The sequence below is a fragment of the Rattus norvegicus genome, chromosome 2, assembly GCF_036323735.1.
Source record: "Rattus norvegicus strain BN/NHsdMcwi chromosome 2, GRCr8, whole genome shotgun sequence".
NCBI classification, from domain to species: domain Eukaryota; kingdom Metazoa; phylum Chordata; class Mammalia; order Rodentia; family Muridae; genus Rattus; species Rattus norvegicus.
This window is the reverse complement of record NC_086020.1, coordinates 41,299,699-41,323,024: the sequence shown is the minus strand read 5'-3', so window position 1 is coordinate 41,323,024 and position 23,326 is coordinate 41,299,699. Positions and strand designations below refer to the sequence as shown.

At 42.0% G+C, this 23,326-nt stretch overlaps 1 protein-coding gene across 5 annotated transcripts in view; it reads left to right on the top strand.

Annotated features, from left to right (window-relative positions):
* The window catches only part of Ndufaf2 (NADH:ubiquinone oxidoreductase complex assembly factor 2), a 111,755-nt gene that overhangs the window by 57,871 nt on the left and 30,558 nt on the right, over positions 1-23,326 (top strand). For 3 of the 5 annotated variants that reach the window (XR_005500620.2, XM_039103504.2, NM_001399052.1), the window contains exon 2: positions 15,847-15,936. Coding sequence is in view for 4 of the 5 variants with exons in the window: in XM_039103504.2 (XP_038959432.1) it covers positions 15,847-15,936 (90 nt within the window). In the remaining variant the exon portion in view is untranslated. Of the gene's footprint in view, positions 1-15,370; positions 15,545-15,846; positions 15,937-18,369; positions 18,486-23,326 lie in introns of all 5 variants that reach the window. The other 2 variants (XM_039103501.2, XM_039103503.2) reach the window with 2 other exon arrangements.

Sequence of the window (23,326 nt, the reverse complement as noted above, 5' to 3'; positions counted from 1 at the left end):
CCCTCCATGTGTACTCTTTGGTTTAGTCCCAAAGTACTTTGTGATTTAGTTCCAGGGAGCTCGGGGGTGGGGGGAGGAGTCTGGTTGGTTGATATTGTTGTTCTTCCTATGGGGTTGCAAACCCCTTCAGCTTCTTCAGTCCTTTCTCTAACTCTTCCATTGGGGTCCCCATGCTCAGTCTGATGGTTGGCTGCAAGCATCCTCATCTGATCAATAAGACTCTGGCAGAGCCTCTCAGGAGACATCCATATCAGACTTCTGTCAGCAAGCATTTCTTAGCATCAGCAATAGTGACTGGGTTTGGTGGCTGCGTATGGGATGGATCCTCAGGTGGGGCAACCTCTGGATGGCCCTTCCTTCAGACTCTGCTTCATTCTTTGTCCCTGTATTTCCTTTAGACAGGAGAAATTCTGGGCTAAAACTTTGAGATAGATAAGCCAGGTCAGACAAAGTCACATAGTACTAAAGAAGATAAGGACAATATTTAGAGAAGACACAGAACTCTGTATAGTAGACGTGTACAGGACTATCTGTGTAAAACATTCTAAACAAAAGTGCATGGTGAGCTCAGCTGGAATTGTACATAGTTTTGGTCATTGAGATAAAAGTTAAAGTAGTGGGAGGTGCCCTCTGGTGTGTCACAGATACAGCTCTCAGGAGTCCCTGTCAAGTAGCAGTGGGTCTCATGCACTGTGTCGACAGATACTGTAGTGGCCTGTGTGAAAGGTACAACCTGAGCTCCACAGTCCAGGCAAGCATTAGAGTGCATTCAGTATTGCTGTGCCAGCACCCGTTCCTTTTTACATTGAATTTCACTCTGGAAGACTTAATGCTTCTATATATTTTAATAATACAACAAGTTTCTAACATACAAATTAGTTGAATTCTAAAAGTTCTATGTAAGCAGCTTATTTAAATTCAACACATTTCCCATAGAAATTGTGTTATAAATTGTAGTTCAGTTTTCAGAATAATTCACAGATCTCATTTCATCTATAATTTATCTGAATTATAGCATATTAATAAAGAGATATTGATTAGCAGTGAAACCAAGAGAGATGTAATAACTCTTCACATCTTTTAAGGGGAGTAAAGAATAGATATGATAAATGTTTTTCCAAGTGGGCTTGACTCAGCTATAATAATCAAAAGCTGAATAAAAAGATAGCAAGATTTACGTGAGCATTTTTCCTGAGGGCTAAGAATGTGGGTGCTGACATTCTAAAATTTTTCTGCCTTTCTGCCAGTTAGCAGCTAGTGGCGTCATCATAAAATGGTACAAAGCAAAGGGAGTGTTGAAGATTGTGCAAGATGGACAAAGTATTTGTTTTCATGAGTTGAGAAAACGGAGACAGGAGGAGATGGAGACAGTGTGAACCTGATTGTATGGACACTGTTTCTAGCATAGGAATGGCTATACTAGAGTACACTCTTAAATCCATTTAAAAAATTCAGTGTAATTCTACACACTATCCCTCAAAGATGAAATTCTTTTGAACATAATTTTCCAAAATTATAAATGTTAAGATTGTTTCAAGGATTAAGGTAGAAAAATAACACTAAACAGAACAATACATGTAACTCACTCTATAAACAGTCTTGCCCTTCTCTAGCTCAGTCAGGTAACAGTGATTAATAACCCATTATTAACACAGTATCAGCCGAATTACAAGGTAGAAGAGGTCAGGGAAAGTGCCCTCTTTGCTACTGAGCATAAAGAAGGCTTTAATCCATCTTTTTTTTTTTTTTTCCGTCTTGGTAATCAACCAACTGCATCCAGACTGTGCATCCCACCAGTGCGCAGACCAAGAGATAGGTTCCTTTTCATACGCCTGCGCCCTGTTTCTGAGATCGCATCCCAGTAAGAGCAGACCTTCCTCTGTGTCTGTAGTCTCTATCTTCTTGTGGGTTTCTGACTTCAGGTTTGTTGTTGTTTGTTTGTTGCTGAGACAGATCTCACTGTAAAGCAGAGGCTGGCCCTGCTCAGTCGTGCCTGCCTATCATATTCCGTTAGATGGTATGTGTTCTTGGTTACACCCGAGTCAGTTTCCGTTTACTGATGATAAATACTGCTTGGTGTTGAGCTAAATTAAATAGATTAATGAAGGGTATTAGTAATTTCATGGATTGGTAAATATAATTTTTTAAAATTAAGATGAATATACCAATAAGTATACTCCATTTTCCTTAAACTGTTTATATTTAAAAACTGTCGTCTATCCTGTGAACTAGGAGCAGTACTGCAGCAGTCGACTCTTTATGGCCTGTGAGAAATGACCGAATCCTTGATTGCTATGAACATTTTTGAGTCTAGAAATCAATTTCTAAAAAATTGGCCTTGAGTCTAGAAATAATAACAGTATTACCATATTTTAAAGGCAAAGCAAAGTCTGGGCTAAGCTTTACAAGTGTAATCATTTCAAAATTCTCTACATTGTAGTAATCTCTACTCTTTTTTAATTGAAAATAGTTTTTTCATATACTATATTCTGATCAGTTTTTCCTCCCCCAATTCCTTTCAGATCCTCCCAAATTTCCCAGCCACCTAACTCTATGCCCTTCTTTCTTTCTTTGGAAAACAAACAGGCAAGCAAAACAAACCAGAATTTAAAAAGAAAGAAAAAAAGAAAAAGCATAAGAACCACACATTGAAAGATAAAAACACGAAGTCTGAAACCATAATACACAAGCAAAATAACCCGGCCCAAACAAAGCAACAAGACAGTCTTCAAAAATACCTTGAGTTCATTCTCTAATGGCTCAAGTTTACCTTCAAGAGTGGTCACTATCCCCAGTTGAACCCATTGGAGAAAAGAAATTTCTGCTTGGAAGTGGGTTTGGATTGGAGATAGCTTCTTGGTTAAAGGTGGGAGCTCCAGAATCCAGGTCCACTCATCTCAGCTGGGTCTTGTCTGGCTTAAACCTGTGCAGGCAGGCCCTGTGTATGCTGCCACTGTCCTGTGAGTTCACACGCCTGTCGGTCTCCTGTGTGGAAGGCAGTGTTTCCTTGGTGACATCGATCCCTATCTTGCTCATAAAATCTTTCTGCTTCCTCTCCCCACAGTACCATGAGCCCTGATGAAGGGCTTTGATGGAGACATCCCTTTGGTGAAGCTAAGTGTTTCAGAGTTTCCCTCTCTGCATATTGTCTAGTTGTGGGTCTCTGTTGATTCCCATCCTCAGCAAAAGGAGGCGTCTGTCTTTAATTATTTCCCATTTCTCCTTTTACTTCTTTAAGGTTTACAAGTGTTGTGGCTGCATATCTCTCTGTATCTAGAATATTCGCTGCCATTTGTATTAACTCGGTCTTTCTTATTTACTTCTATTAGCAGTCAGTCCCAAGTGCTCAAATCAGGTTTGCAACATGATGATCAAATACTTAATTATACTCGTTGGATTTCACTGTGAGTATTTGCTGAATTTTGAGATGCCGTATGAGATTGCAATTTGATTCCTTTAGATAGCAAGTTTTGTTTTAGAACAAAGCTTTTCCATCACAACCACACATTTCCTTTTATTTGAAGTCTTTGCTGGGAATGGCGGGACACTGTTTGTTCTTGAGACTATATTTTAATCATTCCTCCCTTCCATATGCCCCCTCCAATTCATGGCCTTTTTTCATTAGTTGTTCTTGTATGCATATATGTATTGGTATATACTTATATATTCCTAAATATAATCTAGTGTCCATACAGTGTTATTTATATGTATGTTTTCAGGTGTTGGCACTGGACAGTTTCTGTGCTCTTCTCAGGAGGACCACCTCTCCCACTCCCACCTTTACGTGTCTGTCCTTTGTTGTCTAGGTGGAGGCCTCAGCCTCCCCCCCCCCCCATCCAGTGTGGTGTATTTGCTGTGTACTCCTTGTTGAACTCATGTTTGGATGATGTCCTAGGAGATACAACCTCACAGACGTGTGACTGATCCTCTGCAGCGTTCCCTGAGCACACAGAACACCGGGGTGTGGCTGTTCTGTAGATGTATCCACAGGGACTGGGCTCCTCCCTGCTTATTGGCTGGTTGTGGTTTCCCACGGTGGCTTTCATCTGTTACAGAGAGAAGTTCCCTTGCTGAGGAGAGAGTCTACGGGCCTGAGGACAGTGTTTATAGATTGTTGTTAGGGATTGTGCTGGCTCAGTAAACTGTCAGTTATAGATCCTCCACCTATTACCGTGGCTTCTCTAGCACTGGGAAGTGGGCTACGTTTCAGTCCCAGCCATGCTTTCCCTCTTGTTGAGTTGTAAATCCAATGAGAGAGCTGTGTGTGGGCGGTGCATGCTTTTACTGCCAGCACCAGGAGATGGAGGCAGGCTGATCCCAGTGAGGTTCAGGTTAGCCTGGTCCACACAGCAGGCTTCAGGCCATCCGGGCCTGGGCGGGGTGTACGTGTGCATGTGCATGTAAAAATGATTTCCTTATCATGTGTCATATGATCTATTTAATCTGGCTCAAACAATATGAATCTTTCGCTTCCTGACTTTTGTATAAGATATATGAACTCATAATCCACATGCATTTATTCCAGACTTAGTTAATTTTAGTTCCTTGTATTTTGTTCTGTTCAAATTGTCAGTTATAAATAAACTTGTATGCTTTGCAAAGAATTATAGAATGTTTAAAGTAAAGTACTTTACACTCTTTGACCTCAAGCAAACCTCAGATCTTCTACTCTGCAAAGTGAACTGTTATGGCATCACTGTTTGTGTTTTCCTTTCTAATGGAGACTCGTGAGCTTTTTCAGAAATCCCTTGCAGCTTAGAAAAAAAATTAAGCGCCTCTTAAAAAACATACTGTTAAACATCTGCTTTGCATAGTAATAAGAACGAAGTAAAATACTAGATATTTCTAAGATTTATACGCTTGATTTGAGAGTCTATCGGAAAACCTGTTTAATGTTTTATTGTAAATCTTCTTAAGTGAGTGGTTTAGACTACCCACTATGTTTGCTGTGTAAAATATGAGTTTGGAACTTTAAGGCTAGTGTGTGTGTGTGTGTGTGTGTGTGTGTGTGTGTGTGTGTGTGTGTGTGTATGTGTGTGTTATGTACATAGAGAGGTAGGTAGGTAGGTGGGTGGGTGGGTGGGTGGGTGGGTGCTGGGTTGGAATGGGCCTCACACATTGTAGGCAATGACTGTCCTACATTCTCAGCCACTTTTTTGAACTTTTCATTTTTATTTGAATACAGTATTATTTTGATTTTTTTTTATCAGTAGTAAACAAGAAAGTTCGTGTAGGAAATTTGCTGTAAATAGCTGTATTTTTTCTTAAATTAGTACATTCTTCATATGTGGTTTCAGACATACATTTTATTACAAATTTTACCTACTGCTTTTTAATAATATTAATGAATTCAAGAAAAAAAAACCATCCTTTTTCAGTCAAGACAAGAATACTGATGTGCTATTAACTGGTCACAAAGCATTTCGCTGATACAGCAAGCAGATTGCTTAAGACTGTCTCTTTCGGCATACTGTCTGAGGCCTGTCAGCTTTTGTAGCCCAAGAGGTTAAACCATATTGTAACAGGCATCTCAGAATAGCCAAGCATCGTGGTATAATTTCTGATTTTTTTCCTACTATGAAATAACCTGAGAGTCCTTGTGAGGACCCATAAATATTGAGGACCTAATGCAGTTTCAGCTAATCCACAGAACTCATTGGGGTCTTAATACTTCACCATGCTTATCTATAGGGCCTATTTAATTGCTTTTAAATATGTCTTACCTACTGAGACCTGTGAGTCTTCTAAACTCACATAAATGTGTATAGAATATGTCAAATTATGCAATCTTCAAATTTTCTAGCAGGAATGCTTCGTTAATCACTATAAGAAAACACTATGATAAATGTTAAATATACATTTTTAACTGGATGTTTGCAATGATTCTACATACAAAATTCATAAATACTGATTTAAAAATCTCAAGTAGAACATGCTTATCTGTAGAAATAAGAAAAGTGCTTCCTATATGTAACAGTCGAATTTCTGGGTCTTCATGTGGGACCCTTAAAGCAGGAGCAGGGGCTGTCCCTGACCTCAGTGCCTGCCTTTGGATCCCTGCCCCCCCCCAACTGAGCTTCCTCACCTCGCCTCAGTAGAAGATGTGCCTAGTCTTATTGCAGCTTGATATGCCAAGGCTGTTTGATATCCATTTGGGGGGGAGGCTCTCCTTTTCTGAGGAGAAGGGGAGGAGAGGTGGCTGATGGTGGGGATGAGAGGAAGGGACAAGAAAAGAGAGCTGCCATCAGGATGTAAAGTAAATAAATAACTTAATTAATAAAAGAAAAGTGCCTCCATTAAAACGTCTGCTATCTTTCTTTACTGATTGTGCCTCAGGATGCACTCATCGCTCAGCCTTTTCCTCATCTGTAAGAGGTTATTTTGAAGAAGAGATACAATCCATGGGAGGCAGTGAAACATTGCCTGGTCCATGGATGTCTCCTAATGAACGATGCCTCATCTGAGTAACTTCACTCAAATTCTCCTCTGAGTCGTTTGTAAAGTGGTTCTCAGTCTGAGTCACGATTTTGATTCTTCTAGTTGAGATTCGTTATAAGTATAATGTTTCAGAATATTAGAATTTAAAAGTTCACTTCTAATGTCTGTAGTTGAGGTTTGTGATTTTTCAGTGGGCTTTCCTTTCATACAATATACACTAGTGTTTCTAAGCCTTCTTTTATATGCAGAATTCAATCTTTTTTAGTTAAAATTAATAGCTGGCTGTACCGCTTGCTGCCCCTGTGATAAAAGGCCAAAAGTCAGTGAGACTTTAAAGCTCTTATCCGGGCTGTCCTGCCTACTGCATTAACTGTTTCTCTCAGCCAGAAGCTCCTATCAGACAGCAGACACAGGAGCTTGCTTGTTTCCCAGGGACAGCTCCTCACCTCATCTCCCGCAGCCCAGTCTCTTTGCAACCCTGCCTCGCCTGTAGCTACCGCTCAGCTCACATGCTGACAGGTTGAGGAATTGGGCTGAAAGTAGACAGGTGAACTGCTTCTCTCCTACCATGCTTCTCTCTACTATGCCACCCATCTTTCCCCTCCTGCCCCCAACCCAGGGTCTCACACTGTAGTCCAGGATAGCTGGAACTTAGCTCTGAATTAAGAAAGAGAAATGTGTGTTGATGTTGTTGTTGTTGAATTTGACACAAACAAGGGTCATCTGGGAAGAGGCAATCTCAACTGAAAAAAACCCACCTCAGATTGACCTATAAGCAAGTCTGCGGGGCATCTTCTTGATTAGTGATTGCAGTGGAAGGGCCCAGCCCACTGTGAGCGGTGCCAACCCCGGGCAGGTGCTTCTGGGTTGTATGAAGAAAGGAGTGGTGGTCCTGAGGAAAGAGCCTGGGTCTGCTCTCTCATTCTTTGGGGCCAGCAGTGCCTCTTGCCACAGGCACCTGTCCCTAGTCTTGGTCACACACGGTGACCCACAGGGTGACCCACAGGGTGACCCACAGGGTGAACAAGACTGCAAGAAGCTGGGCCTGTGGTGACAAAGCTGGCAGTTCTTGAGCATGGATTCAGCATAGTTGTTTCGTTGGGGCAGACTGATACATTCGTGTGATACACTTTAACCGCAGTTATTTCTCTGGTATCTGCTTCCCACAAGGCCCTTTCCTCTTCCCAGAAGTTCATCTTCATTACTTTAAAATCTGGATTCTGTTTTACATAAGTAAAAACATTGTGTGAGGGTGGACTAAGCACAAAAGTGGAAGACTCCCTCTCACTCCTGGCTCATGGCCGTTCAGTCCTCTCTAGGGGTAAACCAGTGACCTACTTGTGAAGCAGCCTTCCTGGGTAACTTTTTACTGTACAAGCAAGTATGTAGGAAGATGTGGGGGTGTGGGGTAAGGCAGATGACATACACGGTAGCAGATGGCTCAAACAGTGGTGACGATTGCTTTGTCCTTTAGTCACCTACCTAGAACCTCTTCCACACGAGTAGAAAAAGACCGAGCACCATTTGGTTTTCCAACCTTGCATCTTTTTGCTTTCTTTACCTCGGCGTTTATTTTTTTAAAGAGACCTGAGGTAGGAGAGAGAATGGGTGCAGCACAGTCTCTCCTTAGTTTAACTGAGGGATTTATAAGTAGGGATTTATAAGTAGGGCCTAAGCTGTTGCCACTGTAGACCATGTCTCTTCAAACAAGAAGATACAGATAAAAATGTCCAGGATTGCTGGCTGAAATGCATTTGCAATTTTGACAACTGTTTCCAACTATCAGAGTCGCCCGTTTGGCTCCTAGAGTGGGCAGTGAATTGCCGTTTTGGGGTGGGCACTTGGCATTTCATCCTATATGTGTTTGTCCTTCTTTCCTCTGGATTATCTGTTCATGTCCTTGGAATATTTTTCTGGTTACTGCTGGTCTTTTCTTAATGACTCATAGGCGCTCTTTATATATTTAAGAATGACTGTGTTAATAATACATATGCACATGAGTGTTCATTACAGCATTAGCTGCAGTGGCAAAGTACTGAAAATGACTTAAATGGCCAGGCTTCACCACTCTCAGGAGTACACTGGGGAATAGTCTGGAAGTTCCGTGTGTAATATACCACCATACTGAATTGTAACGCTCACATGAAAACCCAGTTTTCAAACTGAGCCATCTGTATTAAATGTGGATACATTCTCCTTGTCATTGCTCCCCATACAGCACAAGTATATATAAATCAGGGTGGGTAGGTGTGGTATGAAATGGTGGCTTCTGGAGATGAATGGCTGCTAAACTCATGAACCCACAGCAGCTCTAGTTGCCTGCAAAAGCACACACAAGATTGGGCCCTTCAACAGTCCATCATGAATGGGGAGGGACTCATACGTTCCCACCCCTAATGAAGGGAGGTAAGTAACACACACACACACACCATGGAAGGCATATGCCTGGTATTTTTACAGAATTTCTCAAAGCACTTTCCTATCTCTATCTAGTATTCCTTCCTTTTTTGAGACAATAGGATATGTGTTGGGGGCGGTAGGTGTGGAACATTGTTTTCCTGTGATAGATATCTGTTTCCCAGAAGACAGACTACTACTAAATGTATCGTTGCACTGTATCTCTTCTTCCTCCTCACTTGAAGTTCTGACTCAATTAGCAAAAGCTAATTTTCATAGCATACCCGATACATGTTCTCTAATTAACATTAGTTTTCCTTTAGTATCACTTTAACTCCTTTTATTGGGGTTTTGTTATTTAAATGTTTTCGATTGAAATAGAATTACCTCAGTTTCCACCTCCCTTTCTTCCCTCAAGCACTCCTGGCTGCCCTCCCTTGATCCCGACCCTTGTTTCTGCACTTTCTAATTGATAGCCTTCATTATGTATGCATGTATACCTGTGTGTATGTATATATGTATGTATGTACTATGTATGTTTTTTGTTGGTGTGCACATGGTTTCAAGGCCGAGCACTCTGTGTTGGACAACAATAAGGGGGCTCATCTCTGGGAAAGACTTCCTTCTCCTCATTAGCTACAGTCATTAGTTACCTGTAGTTCTCTGTCCACATGAAGTATCTCTACTTCTACATAAACATATCCACTGATGTTGCCATTGTTTCAGTCCTACTTATGCAGCCATTTCCCACAGAAACTGTTTCACAAAATCGTGTTTGAATACTAGGTTCCCACTCAGTGGACTGGTTTGAGAAGGATTAAGAAAGAGACGTGGCCATGTTAGAAGAGGTGCTTGCCTTGGCCGTGCTGTTTTGGGATGGCATTCGAAAACCAAGACACTGTTATAGGTTTTACAGTCTTTCCCCTGTCTTCTGCCACGTTCCCTGAGCCACAGACTCAGGAGCTGTGATGCAGATGTACCCCATAAGCTGGGCTCACCATCAGGTGTAGCCTCTGCAATGTGTCCTCTCTTGGTGTTCTGTGATGATCTCCATTTGCTGTGGAGGCTTCTTTTGGGAAGGTGGCAGCTTCCCCGCTGTAACCAGGAGAAGAGGCTCACTCACAGAGTGTTGGCACCTCACAGCTTGTGGATTTGATTGCTAATTCTTAAAACAGTGAGTTTTATTTTGATCTTCACATTTAAAACACAACAGAGAAAAGAAGTTAGCGTACTTACATAGGAGCTTCTTTTCATCACAATGTCAAAACAAACTCTGAAACTGGATAGCAATGGTTTTTGTTTTTTGTTTTTTTTTTTTTTTTTTTTTTAGGTAGAGAAAATGACATGAGCATTTTCATATTTTCTATGCCAGAAAACTTCTATATGAATATACCCTTGTCAGCACATGTATGTGTATGTCTGTCTGTATGTCTGTCTGTATATAGTCCTTAGGTAATACGATTTTCGATGGTTTTCATTTTCTAACAGTTGCCTGCAGTTTCAAAACCCTCAGCAGTGAACGTTTAGTGAGTATTGAATGGTTATCAGGAATACCATCTTAACTGACTTAAGGGATGGTTTCTACATCTTTAAAATATGCTAGAAAGGGTCGTGGGTTTCATTTTTGTTGTTGTTGTTGTTTTTTTTTTTTTTTTTTTTTTTTGTTTTAGAGAGAGCAGGTACTTTCTTTGCTCTTAGCTTAGCTCTTACGGTCTACCAGCTGAAACACACATGTCTGCAGGTGAACATTTCAAGACACATTAAAGTTCAGTGGCAAAGAAAGGTTGGCTCCAGAAGACTGCTGGCGTTTCACCGAAAATTAATGAATTAAGTTCTTGTAGGCCTCAATGTCTTTATAAGCTGAAGTAACCAGTGCCTCATGGAGCTGTGGCATTCGAAAGGAAAGTGTGAAAGAGTTGACTATAAGAGCTGAAGCTTTGGGATTGCTAGAGGAAAGGGTAGTGACAACCCCAAGAATTGGCAAGTGGGATTTAGGTGAAAGTAAACAGACATGTTACAGCAAAGGAACCAACCAGCCAGGCAAAAGGCAGCTTGCAGATGGGTCTCAACAGGGGACTAATATCCAGATACATAAAGAACCGAAAAGATTAATCCCCTAAATACAGATCAAGTCAGGAGTAGGTTATTGACCTGAATTGAGAGTTAAGCAAAGGGGAGCTCCAATAACCACTATCTGAAGGGTTTAATACCCTTAACTGACAGGGCTGAAATTCACACTCTTCATCTCCTGTCTCACCTCCGTCAGAATAACTGACCTCAAGAAAACACATGACAGACAGAAATGCTGGCAAGATGTGGGGGAAGAGGAAACCTTATAGTTTGCTAATGGGAGTGTAAAGTGGTGTGGCCAAGTGGAGTTTGGTCAAAGAACTAAAAATAGTACTACTCCAAGATGGCATAGTTCTCCTGAAGTCAGCACACCGCACAAGCACTCACCTCAGTGTTTACTGCCTCACTGTGAAGAGTAGCCAAGAAGGGGGAGGCACCCCCTCGGTACCAGCCCACCCTGGAACCTCAAGTCCCTGGGTGGGGGGCTGTATGAGGGAGGGACTGAGAGGAGGGAGGCTGCGATTGGGATGTAAAGTGAATAAATTAATTAATGGGGAAAAAAGAATAGCTAAGAAATGGAACTGGCCTAGTTCCCAACCCCAGGAGAACTGACAAAAAAAAAAAAAATGTGCTTTGGAGACGCAGCAGAAGCCTGCTCAGCTATAAAGGCAGCCGAAAAATCACATTTGCAGAAAAAAGTACACAGCTAGAGATTGTGTAAGCAAAATAAGGTACACCAGACAAATACCACATTCTCCCCTGCCCCTTCCCATTACACCTTCCCCCCTCCTCTGTGTGTGTGTGTGTGTGTGGGTGTGGGGGTGGGTGTGTGTGTGTGTGTGTGTGTGTGTGAGAGAGAGAGAGAGAGAGAGAGAGAGAGAGAGAAGAGGAAGAGATCTTAAGGAAGGGAGTTGGATGGGGAAGAGTATAGGGGGTGGGGGGTAAAATATTTATAACGTGAGAGCAGAAACGTGTATTGAGGAAAATGGGACCAGCTAGAGGAAAACAGGAAGGAAAGGAGCCGTTGTGAAGGAGATGGATGAGTAGTGAGCCGACAGAGAGCAGGAGAGATGGATGGGTGAACTAGCAGGGGCAGCACTGCAGAGCTCGCCCTGGTGATGCAGATGTGGGAGAGCTGGCTGCCTTATCAACTCAGCCACCACCCAGGCCCAGATCCAGGACTTTGAGTTGGTCCAGCCCAACTTCTACCCCATCTATGAATTGCTGGAGCTCATGAATGGGCTGGTCCTGTAGATCCAAAGCTGCAGGATCTCCATGACACAGGGCAGCAACAGGATATCTGAGAGAAGACTCAGTGAGGACCCAGTATTGATAGTGTAGCAGAAGCCAGAGGCCTTGAACCACGCCAATGACTCATTGCAGTGAACATTTGCAAGTAAAGATATATGGCAAAAGGGAATACTGTGATATACACAGTGACAGACTAGAGCTTCCACAGTGTGGTTTTTTTTTTTTTCTTTTGGAGAGAAGAGTGCAAGGGCAATCAATTAAAAAGTTAAATTTTTAAAAAAGGAAGAAGAAACTATAACAAGGTTAAAAAAAAGAACAAAGGACTGGATTTAGTCCTGTTGGTAGAGAGGAGGTAGAAGCAGGAGGATCACAAGTTCAAGTCGAGGTTACCCTTGGCTACATAGTGATTTTGAGGCTGGTTGGGGATATATAAGACTCTTCCTCAAAAAATAGAAAGGCCATTGAAATAGGTCAGCTGGTAAAGGCACTTGCCTGAAAGGATCCACATGACAGCAAAAGCATGACCTGTATGTGTGGGTGTGGGTGGGCGTGTGTGTGTGTGTATATGTAGGAGAATGCTATAATGAAACCCAATACTCATATGCTAACTTTAAATGGTAAACCTTATTCAATGACTGGTCTATGGTAAACATATCATAAATGTTAGTTTTATATTCTCTTTTAAAACCTGGTCATATTAGGACTCTGCCCTCTTTAGACTTTTAAAATGCATACAAAGTGTTGGTATTAAATCAGACATTGCCTGTCTATAGATACCCCAGCCTGGTTATAGGCCCCTGTGCCCTCCTTATGTTACTGACCTGACTAGACAGACGACTGTGTTTTTACCATGGTTACCCAAGTAGGTCCTAGATAATTCTTTGGACTTAAAATGTCTATCCATTTTAATATGTTTAACGTATAGGAACTGACAAATCCAACAAGCATATGAATGGGGATCCTTTAGAATAGGCAAAAGGGACTCTAAAGAAAGGTCAACTTAAGATCACCGTCAATTACAGTAGTGTACAGTATGGCAAAATATGGCAAAGATAATATCAAATGACAGGGTTGGAACTCAGAAACAGGGAAGAGAGCACATGGAATGACTAGGACTAGGACTTTCTCTCTGAAGTCTCATTCTCATCACTGGGTCCCCTAACCCATTCCAGATGCTCTAGAGAACAGCTGGAACGTGGTGTATTGCACCTGTTATCTACACTGTGCCGCCTGGGACCGACCGACCTCCCTCCCTCCCTCCCTCCCTCCCTCCCTCTTTCTCTTCTTATAGCTTCTCTTAAATGAGCTGCACAGTTCTCTAGACGGAGGAATGGGAACTTGTTATCGTCCTGTGGCAGTAAGTTCAGTGGCAATGAGCTTTAACGATTTTATGTTTGAGAAATACACTGTTGTCCCCTGTTCTCTTTGATCATTGTAGTAGCCCTGAGTTCAAGCTTTTGTCGTGCCTCTTTCAACTGAGCCTAATATTGCTTACTGTTAACTAATCAACTGTGCATCCCTTCTTTTTGTGGTCATTGAATCAACTGTTTTTCCTTTTTTTACTGTTGTATTAGGACTTATTAGATCTAAACATAAATGTTTTAGCGGGCTATTACTATAAGTAGGGTATCTTCTCAGATAGTGTCTGAAAACATTTATTAGCATATGTAGTTTGTGTATAAATTCTTACTCAATGAGAAACATAAATTTTATTCCCAATTCATAAAAATCACACAAGTAGGGTGTATTCATAAGAATGGATTTTTGTAGCAGTTTATTCTGAAAGGGAAAACATCTAATTACAAAGGATTTATTTAATGAACTAATAGTTTTATTTAATCCTTCCAAAGACTATGTTTTAAGTAAATTTTTTCATCTATTCTCAAATAAAAATGTATTCCGCAATTATGAGGCACCAGAGCACTTGCTGCAGTCTGGAGCCCAGAGCCTCCCTCATAAGCCATCCACTGTCCCACATATGCCTGCTGCCCCAGCACTGCAGGGGCAGGGGTGGGCAGCGCTGAGGCGTCCTGGCTTCCAGCCTAAGAAGACCTGACAGGATCCATGTCTGGGGAGAGACTCTGCCTTAAAGGAGCAAGGTGCCCCATCCCCTCCTGGCCTCTGCTGTCACATGCAGGCACACATACATGCACATGCATCCCCCACACACCACATCTGTGTGCACACAAAACTAAAGAGGATGCTCACTGCTCTCCTGTCTTTCCATTCATGTACAAGTAACTATGTCTTGTACTTTCAAGTCTTATTTGAAGACTTTACATGAAACTTATAGATGGGAAAAATAGGCAGGAAAGGCCAACTTTTATATACAGATATACCTGTAGCAAGTGTTCTTTAGTGGTGCTCCTGGGAGTTCCAGACTTTGCTCTCATCCTCCTATGCTAAACTTACTGAGGTCCACATAAAAGCTTATAGGCCACATGTGTTCTGTTTTGTTTAGACAATTGTCTTCCTTTATTTAGCTGTTGTTACTTAAAGAACATACTTATATCTTAGGATTAGATATCGACTACATGAAGGCATAACATTCTGCTTCTCAACATTTTAGTAAGTGATGTGCAAGCACTGTTTATATAGTAACCGTTGTATTCGTGTAGCAAGTGATGTGCAAGCACTGTTTATATAGTAACCATTGTATTTGTGTGCAGCTTGGGGTCTTTGGCAGTGGCTTAGAGGGTAAAATGCCTGCCACATAAGCGTGAGGACCTGAGTTTGGGTCCGCAGCACTGGAGGAAAAGCCCAGACGTGGTAGCACACCTGTAATCCCAGTTCTGAGGAGACAAGGCCGTAGAGTCCATTGGTCAGCCAAACTCACCAAATAAAGGAGCTCCATCAAAATAAACAGACAAACCGAGGGTTTGTCACAGTGGAGGTGACAGTGACAGGCGGAGTGGCCTCCTGGCCTCCTCAGGCATACCGCCTTAATCATGCCCTGGGGCCTTTTCAGTGCTCTGTTGAATTTGGTTCTATGCAACTTAGGAGCCCCTGTGTACATCGGGGAATTTGCCTGGATCTTTTCTCCTTGCTTCTCTTTCCTTTCTGTTCTTCTTTGACTACACTGCCACCTGTCCACTTCAGCTGTGGACGCAGCTGAAGAAAGGAGACTGTCAAGCAAGAATTCTAAACTCAGGGTCATACCTAGGTGGCTTATCTGAGACTCACCAGTTTTTGTCCCTACATTCCCTTGAGGTAGTGACCCAGATTGGTGACAGAATCCAAGTCTGAAAGTCAGGACCACAGAGTCCAAGCCCTGGTGCTGTGGAAACAGAGTGTCAGCAAGTTCTTGTGTGTCCTTCTTACTAAAGACTGTGGATATCCACTCCCTTGGGCAGTTGCAGCAGCTGTTGGCACCTGTCATGTATATGCAGTAAGTTTTGGTTATTATTTATTATTAGTTATTTGTGTCCTGCAGAATTAATGGGTTACTCTATTTAAATAGAATCTAGATTTGTTCTATGAAAATTAATTATACCATGCTAGAAAGTATAAAGTTATTAAATTTGCAGTCCTTTAGAAACTGCCTTTCCCACTATAGAACTCTAAGCAAAGTTTATTCTTTTTCCTAATTTAATAATTTTAATAATGTGGTGTCCAATAATCAAAATAAAATATAACCCATCATAGCCATAGTGGAGCAGGCTCATGTCAAATGTTCGTTTGATTTTACAGGGCAGACTATGCGAGAGAAAAGGATTGTAGAAACAGCAAACAGAACCGAGGTAGACTATGAAGCAGGAGACATCCCAACAGAGTGGGAAGGTAAGTGTCCGCCTCCAGGAGGATGCTCTGAAAGGCAAACCACCTGTGATCTGTGAAATTGGCAAGAATACATAGAGTTTCTTCTCCATGAAAGCTTCTTTACAGCTTCATTTCTAGAACATTGCATTTTTTTTTTCCTTTTTGAACTGTGTAAAAGTTGTGACGCTCCAACAGAACTGGGGTTGGGGTGAGGCAAGCAAATCAAGCTCCTACCATGTAAAAGTCAAGGGTTTCACTTATGCCCTGCCCCTGCCCCTTGACCCTTGACCCTGCGCCTGCCCCTGCGCCTGCGCCTGTGCCTGTACAACCTCCAGACTGGACTCCTTTTTCCAGGATTCACTAGCCCCTGAATGTGGGAAAATATTCTACTCTGGGTCTCCATTTTCTCTTTTATAACTTGTGAAGAACACTAAGCTCAGGTTTGTTTCTCTAACTCACAAAGACCATGGTATTGTTTTGTAGTATTTCTCTAACTCACAAAGACCATGTTAACTTATGAAGGGTGGGTGACACAGGAGAATTCACCTCAGCCTCTAGGCCACCCTGAAACACACAGTGGATTTCAGGCTAGTCTGGCATGAGACCCTGCCTCAAAAACAATATTTTTTATGTAAAAGGTCAGGAGGTCAAGGTGCAGCAGATTGTCTCTCCTTATTTCTGGAACATTACTATACAGACTCGGTAGCTTCTGCATAGACATCTTCATTTTAGAATTCGCGCCTTTCACTACCAGAGGGACAGCTCCAGAAGAGACGTACAGAGAGAGACCAAGTATTCCTCAGGTTTGAGCTTTCTGGTCCCAGCACAGCTCTGTCTAAGCTCCTGGTGAGACCCCAGAAGCTTATCAGTTTCCAGCATAGTGCCCGGCACATAGGAAGTGCTCAGTAAATGATTTACTCAGACATGGAACCTAGCTTGAGTTAGCCTTTGCTACTTACAATGAAAAGAAGCCTAACCAAGGGCTAGAGAGGTGGCCGAGTGCTTTAGAGTGCTGGCACACACAAGCATGAGAGCCTGAGATGCCACCTTAAGAAGCTGAGTGAAACTCCAGTACTGACTACAGTGAGACAAGACAGTTGCCAGAGTTTCAAGTTCCAGGTTCAGTGAGACCTTGGATCTCAGCGATAAAGCATTGGAGTGATAGAGTACCCAGTGTCCTCTGGTGATAAGTACACACAAGCTAGTCCATGCACACAGCACACACAGTCACTTAGACACAAACACTAGACACTTTCTCTACAGTCACCATCATGCTTGATCGTCATGACACTGAGGCAGACAGTGTAGACAGACACATGTTTAATCCGTAGGGTTTCCAAGGCCCAGTAAGTTTGGATCAATTGCTGTGATGGTGCAGCCACATGTGTAGAGAGCCCTGGCTTCCTGTGGTCATAGCATAATAACTCCCCTGTGGTAGGCATAAGTGGCATGCTCTGCTGTTGGCATCATGTGCCTGGAAATACCTTTTCAGCCCTACCACGTTAGCCATGGCTGCTCACTGGCAGAGGATGCTATGGCCATGAGAAAAAGAGCAAGATGAGGACAGAGAACAGAGCTTGTTCTCTTCTGAAATGCAGTCTCTAGGTTGGCAACTTCTAGAAGGAAACAATTGAGCTTTATTTTCCCAGACTGTCTACATTTACAAATCTCGAATAGTGCTTGTGCCTTCTTATGAGCCTGTTTTGTCATTTTCCCAATAATAGTATAGAATTAAAATGCTTATAGAAATAAATTAAGTTATAAATAAACAAATAAGTAATGGCTCATTTTTCAGCCTCTGAGGCTTTCAGAGAATTAGAATGAGGTTTTAATGCTCTTTATGACTCTGTCCTGATCTCGTAATTTAGCACACTATCCCCATGGGCATATTCTCTAAAAATATGCATCAGCCAAATACCAAAACACAAACACTTGTACAGCGGCACACATCAATTAAATATAAAAGATACATACTCTGTGCCGTGAAAATATTAACAAACATATACAACACTGTGTACAAGGAACAGGGAGCTGTTGAGATAGTCGATATCAGCACCAAATGCACCTGTTTTAATCCTGGCGCATAAAAGTTGGCATTTTTGATTGATAATATTAAAGTACTCATGCCTACCAGTTAGTTGCCTGCTATCATACAATAAGATTAAATAGTGTGACTTCCATTCATTTATTTATGAAATTATTGACTTCCTAGAACATATATTCTGGAGTGGGAGAAAGACAGATTAGATTAGGCACTCAACTAGATAATAGGCGAATGACCATAGGAAGTGAAGCAGACAAGGGACAAAGAGGCAAGAGACAAAGAGATACTTTAAAGGGTCTTACAGTTTTAATTAGTACTCACGAAGACCTTTCTAAGAAGGTAGGTATGTATTTTTTTGTTTGTTTGTTTGCATAAAGACTGAAGAAAGATCTGTCCCTAACCTTAACCAGAGAGGAGCATTGCTAAAGCAAGTAGAGGCCCTGAAGCGCAAAGTCTTGCTCTGGTGACTAAGGAATATTACAGAAGCCAGTTTGCCTGGAGTCGAGCCTAGAGAAAGCAATGGAAGGTGAGTTTAGAGCCTTAAGAGATGCCTGATCTGGTGGGCAGCGTTGTGGGCTGTTGTCAGTAGCCTCGCCTTTACTTCCAGTGAGACTGGAAGCCTCTAAGAAGTTTGAGGAGAACCCACATGCTGAGAGTGAGAGTTTAAAGGATCACTCTGGCTGCTGAGTTGGGCGATGTCATCAAAACATGGAGACAGCCTGTTTTCTGATACCCAAGGCAAAGAATAAGTATGACTTAGACCAGATTAGCAGCAGGAATGGAATGAAGTAGATGCATTCTGAAACAGTCTAAAAGCAGAACTAATGGGATTGTTGACACATTGGACACTGGATGAAAAGAGCGGTTGTGACACCTAGACCTGGTCTCCCCCAGAGAAAATGAATTGGCTGTTCACAACACCAGGGGACCGTGGGTTAGGAGGAAAGAGAGTTTAGGTGAGCTTGCGGTGCCCATCTAACACCCAATTAGAAATGGTAATTGTGAGTCAATTCAGTGGGAATGTCTGGGTTGGAAATAAAAAATGTAGCTTCCAGCAAACCGCTGCTGCCTAAGCCTGAGACTGGATGAAACCGCACAGGGCCGTGAGGGTAAAGAAGCAGGTGAAAGGCCTAAGACCGTGCCCCTCGAGTTCAGGACACCAGCGAAGCGACAAGAAAATTTAAAATTTCACATTCCAGAGGCCAGTCATCATCAGGAAGGGGGATGAGATCAGCAGATGTCACATGAGACCTAAAGATTAACTGTTTACATCAAAGTCAGACAGGGACGCACACCCCACCACCCCCAAAAAGTTCAGCGGACCGATGGAGCCTGAGAGAAGAGAGTTTGATAAGTAGAGATAGTGTTTTGAGGAGTTTATAAAGAAAGCTAAACAATGAGACTTTGAGAGGCGAGGAGAGGGATTTTATGTTGGCTGTCTTGGAGACAGGAGAAGTGAGAGAATTCGTCACCACTAATGGGGAAGATCCAATCCCTCAAAAGTACTTCTCGGCTGAAAGTCCCCAAGAAGGAAAGGTGTGCAGGTCCTGGTCCACAGGTGGAAGAGCATGGGAATTCCATCAGCAGGAATTATGGGGAAACCAATGTCTCTGGATGAGACACTTGAGAACTTAGTGAATCCTGGTTCCTCCTGCTGAGTCACGGGGCTTCAAACCTCCCAGATTTGAACTCAGATCATCTGTCCTCTAAGTCTGTGACTTTTTGTTTCCCATTTGCTGGTCCAGGATTGAACCGAGGGCCTTGGGCATGAAGGCAAGGGCAGCACTGCCAAGCTGAGCCCCAGCTATTTCACTCAGTACATTGTACTAAATTACATTTTATTATATGATATAATGTTTTATTTAACCCACCTCCCACATCAGCACTGACACAGAAATCACTGACAGGGTCAGCAAGCTTAACCTGCAATCTATCACAAGAGCCAGATGTGGCATACACCTGGAATCCCAACCATGTGGGAGTCTAGTCAGGATGACTGTGACTCTAGACAGGCTAGACTACTTAATGAGACATGTGCCAAATAAAAATAAAAAGGGGTGCTGGGAATACAGCTCAGTGGTACGTCACTAGCCTGGCATGTGCAAGACTGCATTTAATCCCCCAAGTACTACACACATGCACACGCACACACACACACACACGTATGCATGCATGTATTAGATCATGATAACTATATGGAATTCTTCTAACATGATGGGCTATCTTAACATTAGAAAGTCTGGTAGATGTCTCAGCAGGTAAGTGTTGCTGTGTGAGCATGAAAACCTGAGCTTGGGTCCCAGCACCCAGGTAAAAAGCCATGACAGTTCGTGCCTATAACCCAGTGCTGGAAAGCAGAGACAGGATTTGTAGTACTCACTGACCAGTCAGCCTGACCAATTAGTGAGATCCAAGTTCATTCAGAGATACCCATCTCAAGAAATGAGATCAAGAAGGGCCAGTGAGATAGTTCAGTGGAAAACAGCCACTTGCTGCTAAGTCTGAAACATGAGTGCAGTCCCCTGGGCCCATGTGGTACAACTTGTGCAAGCTGTTTTCTGACCTCCGTGTACACATGCACCTCCCAACATACACACACACACACACACACACACACACACACACACACACACACACACACATATACATGCACACACATTCTTTTTAATGGGGAAAGGGATAGAGAATAATATCTCATGTGACATCAACATGTGTCTAGAGGCGGATACACATACCTAGCTTTAAAAAAAGACATGCTGATTCCAAGCTGATTTAAATCAACATGCAGTAAATCTAGAATTCCTAAAACCTTTTGGAATAAAAGTAAGTCTGGGAGATTAAAAAATATAAACCTGTCTTTTATCAAGACAATTTACTGCTTAGATACATTAGAATATAAGAATGGACAAAAAAATGGAACTGATATTTCACTGTTGTAGATCTCTCAACCTTTCATGAATCGCTAGCTGGGATGTAAACTACTACAACAGCTTCATCAGTCTTTATACATGTGAACGTCCAGCTACCCCACAGCTTAGAAATTCTGCTAGGTAGTTTACCCAGAGACATAAAGACATATGTCTGTCTACCTAAGTACTTGTCCCAGATTCTCTATTGAATTTCGGTTACTCACATGGTAAGTGGCTAACACAGGTTGCCCTGTTAGGGCCTGAGTAAGGCCGAGCAATGGAAGAGCGGGCTGATGGTGCTCTGCTTGTCTTGCTCTGTGTAAGTATACCGAGCTCTAGCTACGCCAGACAGCCCGCCTTTCTTAGCCCAAAATGTCTGAGTTGGGAGCCCAGGCTCAGCTTAGCTGGCTTCTCTAAATAGGACGCTGTGATACTGTGATCAAGGTGCCAGCCAGGAAAGGATCTTCCTCCCCACCTGGGTGATTGTTGGCAATGTTCAGTTCCTTGCAGTTTTAGGACTCAGCTTAAGTTTTTGCTGCATATTTGAGAAGACACTCAGAATCCCAATCACCAGATAATTCTTGTATATCTGTAAGCTATACTTAAAGTTCAGTTACAGAAAACAACTCTTTTCACAATATGTCTTTTGAAGACTTTCTCATACTTGGAAAAAAATGTATCTTTATTTTATTTATTTTTTAATGAAGTGCCAACACTCAGAGCTGATGAAGATTTTTTTCTTTCTTTTAATTATCAGGCTTTATCATAGTCGCTTCCTTAAGTGAAGTAAACTGTTCTTTCCAAATTAATATATTTTGGATGCAGACAATTGTTAACTTCTATATACTTGCGATTTTGTTTTCCTACTAACCTGTTGGAAGGATATCTAATGGTTGGCAGTGTTTCTGGAAGGATCCTGGCGCCTGTAGAGATTGGAAGGAAATGTGCCTTGTGAAGTAGTCTTCTCCCTGCTTCTTTTAGTCTCGCTCCATGATTAATGGAAGATTAATTTTCATGTTCACGTTTATACTCAGTATACTCCGTGCGTGCCAATAGGAATATTAGGGCTCATGCACAGTGATGAGAATGCACTTGTGCACGGAAGAAAGACTGCTGGACCGTAAGCCTTAGACTGTCCAGTCCTTTTGCTGAATTCTCTTTAAATAATGGTGACATTATAAAGAAGACCAATGCAGAATTCACCTTATAGACATTCTGCCAAGTGTAAGATCACTTTACAATTCATAATTGGGTAAAGATTCTGTTTAGATTATCTGCTTTCGCCATTCTTTCCTCTGCCTCTTGCTGGTTCTCACTGGGACATGTGATTTGTGATAGGTGAGGAAGTGGGTCTCTAAAATGCGGTCCAGGGGCTGGAGAGATGGCTCAGCGGTTAAGAGCACCAACTGCTCTCCCAGAGGTCATGAGTTCAATTCCCAGCAACCACATGGTGGTTCACAACCATCTGTAATGGGGTCTGATGCCCTCCTCTGGGGTGTCTGAAGACAGCTACAGTGTACTTGTATATGATAAATAAATAAACCTTTAAAAAAAAAGAAAATAAAAGAAAATAAAATGAGCGGTCCAGTGTGGTGTTTCCTGGATATGTAACAAACCATAGTGACATCCGCCATCATCTCACGATGTCCCAGTATCTGCTTACTTAAGAATCATAAACATACAAGCCTATTGCAACAGTTACAGATCAATTTAAAGCAGAGATTGTTAAATGATCATCTAGATGAAGCCTAGGGAAGCCCTCTGTCCTGCCTTAGAGAATTATGTACTCTGACATCGGCTAGATGGCACTCAGCACTCAGCATCTGGGCTCTATGACATTTGTATAAATGGATATTATAAACTTAAGTAAACATCAGAAAACACATGTTTCAATACAGTATGATTTGAAAACTCTGAAAATTTTAGTTCTATATAATTTTCATATCATAAAATGTTCTTTGATTTTTCTTAACTAACATTTAAAGATATAAAAACAAGCAATAATTTCCCCTAATGTTTTGATCTCTATTAGAGGCTTTTAAAATGAGGAGTGGGGTGTGCAGCTTGGTGGCACAGTGCTTGCCTGGCATGCACAAGGCCCTTGCGTTCAATCCCCAAGTTCTGAAAAGACAGAACTGTTTCAGAATGCTTTGGATTCGTTAAAACATCTTTTTTCAGTCTTGGAAGGGATCTGAAAAATGCTGATTTGTGGGATTCCCAGTAAAGCAAGTTATTTTGTGGTGTTTTCTCGTGATGATAATGTGCACTATGCCCTTCTCATCCCAGCCTCATGCCCACTGGTGTGTATTTATAGATTCTAGAATGTACAGTGACCATTAGTAAAATACATACCAGTTAATCATGGTGTTTGTCTTAGGCACTATGGTAGCGGTTTGCATCTGATGTACACATGTTGCTGAGCGGACTGCACTAAATGACAGCCCTAGGGGTTGGCACA